The 6,168-nt window shown below is 36.9% G+C and overlaps 1 protein-coding gene across 1 annotated transcript; it reads left to right on the forward strand.

Annotated features, from left to right (window-relative positions):
• The first annotated feature begins 894 nt into the window (after positions 1-894).
• On the forward strand, positions 895-4,941 carry LOC103988168 (V-type proton ATPase subunit c1). The gene is made up of 3 exons (XM_009406711.3): positions 895-1,073; positions 1,168-1,453; positions 4,540-4,941. The coding sequence occupies exons 1-3, from the start codon at positions 998-1,000 to the stop codon at positions 4,670-4,672; spliced, it is 495 nt and encodes a 164-aa protein (XP_009404986.1). The 5' UTR covers positions 895-997; the 3' UTR covers positions 4,673-4,941.
• The last annotated feature ends 1,227 nt before the right edge of the window (positions 4,942-6,168 follow it).

Consider the following 6,168-nt stretch of genomic DNA (forward strand, 5'->3'; position numbering starts at 1 on the left):
TATATGTCATTATTCATTAATCCTTTAATATATTTTTCTCCTGGAAACAAGGCATATCTAAGTTGCCATATAGGTCATCAACCACAGAAATAAGCACCTTAAATGGAGTATAATTGCAGATTTGACTGAATATTTTGACCAAAATTGGGGTGTCCTCTCTCTGTGTGCTTTAATGAAAATTACAGTGTGGTGCTCTAAAATTATTCAAAGATAATATTGAACCGAAATTTCATATAAATTGCTCTTATATGATCAATCTGTTCATTTCATCAAAGATTTTGTTGTTCCTTTCTACTTACCCACTAGCATATAATGAAGCAAAAATATATGAAGAGAAGCCAATCTCTTTCCATTAAGTAACTTCAATTTACATAAGAAATAATGCAAGAGGAAACATTAAAACAAACATCTACCTGATCCACTTAAGTCGGATTCGGGTATGCTTCAATTTAAAATTTGGATTTGGTTACTTGATAGCTAGTCATATTCGGGTTAGGATAAAATCCACGAGCATCCGATCCGCTACTGTTTGCTTCCCGATGCAACATGTCATGAGTTGGTCCACTGGCCGTCTGATTGACCACAATCAAATTGATGGCTGCAAACGTCGAAACCGTTATGGAATTTTACGGTTCTAATGGAGTCATGACTGGAGACGATCCAGATCCGAACGAGTAGTACACCACTGCGGAACTGGTCTTCCCATCAGATGCCGTTCATCACCGTGACACGCGTTTCACGTGCCCACGTGTCCGAAGACAGAAGAAGAGTGTAATTAGTAAAATGAAATGACTAACACACCCATAGAGAGATTGTATTTCTTCGGGTATAGTTGTAATATTAGGAAATTAGAAGGGTTTCTCTTTGTTTGTCCTCCGATTCCTGACCCAAAAATAATAGCGTTTCCGATCACCAGAAGCCATCCGCTCTTTCTTCTTCTTCATCTCCTCCTCTCGAGAAACTAGGGTTCCTCAAATCCCCCAATTCCCCGGAAACGATGTCGACCTTCAGCGGCGACGAAACCGCCCCCTTCTTCGGATTCCTCGGAGCCGCCGCGGCCCTTGTCTTCTCCTGTAGTTTCTCGCAGTTCCTCCGCGCTTTCTATGTTTTGATTCCGTCGTCGTGCTTCTTTCGATCTAAATTTGGTTGGTTTATTGCTCTTCGCAGGCATGGGGGCGGCGTACGGGACGGCAAAGAGCGGCGTCGGGGTGGCATCCATGGGCGTGATGCGGCCGGAGCTCGTGATGAAGTCGATCGTGCCTGTCGTCATGGCTGGAGTGCTCGGGATCTACGGTCTCATTATTGCGGTGATCATTAGCACCGGGATCAACCCCAAGGCCAAGTCGTACTACCTATTCGATGGGTATGCGCATCTCTCTTCCGGGCTGGCCTGTGGCCTTGCAGGACTTTCGGCTGGGATGGCGATTGGCATCGTGGGCGATGCTGGAGTTAGGTAGTTCTTTCATTGTCTATTCGGCATCTCTAGATCTGAGAATGATCTGCATAGACTTTTTCTGGTTCGATTAGCAAACTTTATTCGCTATTTCTGTGTGTTACTATTGCATCTTGATTATTTATTTCTCAAATACGTGAAGATATATTGCCGTCGTTAGCTTGATCAAGAATGCACATCGTTAATCAAGAGATACCCGAAGTGCTCCTTGAATTTGTTGGTTGAAATTGCAATGTGGCGTTCACAAGAAGTTTATATTAAAGCATATTAATAAAAAAAATGAAAAACGAAGAATAAGAAAGAAAAAGAACAAACAGCCATATGTCAGGACCTGTTGTTTGACAAGGAAATACATGATGATCAATTGTCAAGGTTCAATGGGCTGTTTGGTTTTGTTACTGGCATAACATAGTTTTGGTAGTTTCAACTTTATGGAGTTGAATTATGGTAGTTTGGTACAAAATATAGTTAGGGGAAATATAAGAAAATTTTATGAACAGGTAAAATGCTGTATTGCTAACTCAAAGGAAAAAGTGAAACAATATATTGAAAAAAAATATGTGTTTATTTATAAAGATCTACTGATATTGAATATTGTGTTTTCTGTTTAAAGTATAATACCTCGATTAGTCTCACATCAGAAGTGGGCAAGATTAATATTGACTTATAAGGGTCTGATGAGTGTATTACTATTAACTTTAGCTTAAGCATTTTGGATAGTAATTTGGATCAAATGAAGTTGATAGATCAGTTAGCCCATCAGGTCTGGATCGTAAAATTTGATATCAGAGCCGAGCCAATCTAGTATTTGGGTATGGTAAGAGGGTTTGAGTAGGAAAGAGCTATATGTGGTTGGAATCAAATGATCCGTCACGATGTAGAGTTATTACTGGGTTACGCCTCACATGCATTATGCTAGGGTTTGATATGAGTTATGCTAAACCTTGACGATGATGTCAAGCCCTTGAGTTGGAAAATTGTAACACTTCACCAATTAATTTCACATCAGAAGTAGGCAAGACTAAGGTTGACTCATAAGGGTCTAATGAGTGTATTACTATCAATTTCAGCCTAAGCATTTTGATCAGTTGTTTGGACCAAACAAAGTTGATAGACCATTTAGCCCATCAAGTCTGAGCTGTGACGCAAAGTGTATAGGAGCATCTCTTATCATGAAGTTCCCCACTTCAGCCTAAAGTTGTTGTCTTAATTTTTGTGTTTCAATTAAAATTTAGTTTCAACTTTGTGCCCTTTGAAAGAGTTTAAATTCTGAACTCAATGGGAGTTTTTCAAAGTTGATCCAAATACGTTGTTTGAAACTCAAACACTTGTCTGATCTTTTAATATTTTATCATAAAATGATAATTGATTTTCACATATGGATCTTTTTAAGTTATTAAACTAAATGGTTAGAACTGGAAGGTTTCTGGAATTTTCTTATTAGAGCTAATGGTTTGATTGAGAGCCCCACCAAAAGCTAGAGACAGTTTCCTTGCAAAGAAGATAAGGTGTCGTTGGCAAAGTGTCAGAATGTTAATGCTTTTATATGTTGATCTCACAACATTGGTAGAACTCAACAGAAATATCTGTAGGCTGTTGAATGACTTTCATTCAAACCTGTGAATCTGTATTTTTAGTGCCAACTGAAAGTCTTTTGTTTGTGGGAAAGTTCTTGAAACAGTTTCCGGACAAATAAGGGTATTTGTCATTTTACCCCTCTGTCATAGTGAACTCATTATTTCTCTAAGAAAAGTAGAGTTGTTGATTTAGTAGTCTGCTGATTGAGCTGGATCAGGATAGTGAAGGAACACCAAGAACTTGTGACTCAGATGTTTGTTTAGGATGAATGTATATGGTATATGGTTTACTGTTTAGCTGAGAATAGAATATCTTTAAAGACCATAAGGTGAGATGTAACTTCCGTGTCAATAGCATACATGATTTTTAGACACCTGGTCGAGGAGTTGTCCCAGTGTCAAAAGCACTAAATTTATGTAAATTTATAGATCATTCTGGACAATATTTTGACTTGATTAGAAATGTCAAAGCATAATTTTAAACAACATTTGTTGTACTTATTTCAGTCTTTTAATAATTGAGGCAATGAATTGGGTGGGACATCTATTGTTGCATAATTCAAAAAAACTTTTAATCATTTTGACATTTTTATCTTCTATCAATGCTTATATGCTTTTGATGCATATTTTTTTGACATTATTTTTCAATTTTTGTTTGGTCGTGTATTTATATGCCAAAAGCTATTATTCAACTTTGAAGATGAGTTTGCATGGTCCTTTAAGTATTTCAATCTCAAATATTACAGCTTTATTGTTATGGTCATGGGATTGACCTTGCAGGCATCAGTTTATATGTCTAAATTTTGTGACAGCTACCTAATAATCACAAAGCTTCTAGGTTGAGATGAAATCCAATATTATGATGGCATGTTTTGAACACAGTTAAGTTCTACCCTCATGGACATGGATGTAGTGATGACTTACGAGTTATGAAGTAGAAACAACATAAAGGTCTCTGTATGTGGTGGGTCAATGCCAGGTTTGAGATTAGGGGAGCCGACTTGGTACATGGGCACTGTCCCTGTCACAAGGTGGGATAAATTTCCAAAGCTTCTTTCTTATGTTTGATGCTATTAACCCTCTGTCTGACAAACATTTGCGTTGTCAATGAACTTGGATGTTGGTACAATTAATGGATCCTCCAGCTCCTTTGTGAATCATGGTTATTATTCTTGATGTACCTGGTATTTCTATGTTTGTAGATTTATGCTTATTTTGTTTGCACTTTTTTCCTATAATTCAGCCGTTGTTCATTGTTGGCCTTTGGTTGTTGTAAAGGGGGAAAAAAATCATTTTATGTGTAATTTAGGCTTATTTATTTCTATGCCTATACGGTAAAAGCCAAGGGGTTTCTGTCTGCTTTATTCTCATGTCTTCAGCTGTGTATTTCTTATGTGAAGTATTTGAAAGTTCACCCTTTAATGATCGTGCCCGACTCATCTTTTAGTTAATTAATCTAGTCTCCTGATATATAAACTCGACTTATTTTGCCATTTACATCTGTCGTAGGGCCAATGCTCAGCAGCCAAAGCTCTTTGTGGGAATGATCCTTATTCTCATCTTTGCGGAAGCTCTTGCCCTCTACGGTCTCATCGTTGGCATCATCCTTTCCTCTCGGGCTGGTCAATCTCGAGCAGAGTAAGATTGGACCATACACTTTTATGGAAAATTACTGCATATTTTTGTCGACCTTTGTGATCGTCACGTAATTTATTCCAGAACTTCCTACGGATAAGAGTCATTACAGGACTCACGCTATATCCTCAATAAGTTGGCACTGTAATCTTGTTGTACTGCAAGTTGTAGATGACGGCATACGCCACGCCGTGCCTCCATTCCGTGAGGACTTTGAAGTAAATTTAAATGATTTACGTTGCCTCCTTATAGATAATTCAGCTGATTTCAAGTTTATTATTGTTTTTGCCTGTTTGGTTGCTAATAGAAATGACCTCCCAATTTGATGGACGTTGTGTTTGTTCCTGTTATTTGTATATAAACTGATAACTGTCTCTTCTTGACCAGCATTAGACAATTTTTAGATCATCTTTTTTTTTAGGTATAAATAGAAAGTGAAGACAAGATGAGGTACTCATATCCTTAGATTCATCAATATTATAAATATATTTTAAAAGAATGTTTGATATTCTTTGTTTTTTTTTTTTTTGGGAAGATCTCATTTTCTTCTTTCTTTTTTTTTAAATAAATACTGTATTCAATTAAATAATCGAGACATTAGAATGAATCTTTACGAGAAACACTACTAAAATAATAATAATAATAATAGTTGATACAATGAAAAGTAGATACTGATGATCTTCCCAAGTTATTTCTCTTCCGTGGCCCAATCATCATTCAACCAATCACTCATACGAGAGAATCTAAAGTCCAGTTTCGATTGAAGAAAGTCTCAATAAGATCTACCAAAGCTATAGGAGAATAAGATGTGCTTTGTTGAGTCTATACCAATGCTGCAAATACTATATTGATCGACATAACGATCGATGTACGATGCTTAAAAGCCATAAGGAGATAGACAAAAAAGTCTCCGAGCAACCTTCAAGCCATCCCAACCCCTCTCTTGATCAACTTATTAGTCTCTTTAAGTATCTATAAATACTCTTACAAGTCACAAGCCCTTGAGGATGAGAGCTCCAAATCCAGCTGTCATTATCGAACTCAAGGGCCAAATGAATACCTACTATTTTACCAACCAAGAAAGGATGAAAGGTATCTTGCAAAAAATAGAGATTCCAGATACTGTTTATAATGAGATCCTTAACATATTATAAGTTGGAAAAAAATTAGAGATTCATGGGTCACCCAAAAGCCTAATATGCTATTATGATCGATCCTATGACTCTTCCAACACTCTCACAAATATAATAAATGATTGATGTAATGTCTTTCCAAATGGGAGAAATCTTTCTACAACCCCAAGAGTATGTATTATTTGGCTATTAAGATTCTAGCCCTAAGAGAATTAAACTTATTAAGAACAGATAAGATACATCTAACATTTAGTGCGTACCTTACAAGGGCTAATATCTCTCTTCCTCAGCCCTTCTATTCTCCTTAGTTACTACAACATGGTCCCAGATGATGAGTCTAATCTTTCTATACAAAGATGAGTAGCCCCAA

Source organism: Musa acuminata, chromosome BXJ3-6, assembly GCF_036884655.1.
Source record: "Musa acuminata AAA Group cultivar baxijiao chromosome BXJ3-6, Cavendish_Baxijiao_AAA, whole genome shotgun sequence".
NCBI lineage: Eukaryota > Viridiplantae > Streptophyta > Magnoliopsida > Zingiberales > Musaceae > Musa > Musa acuminata.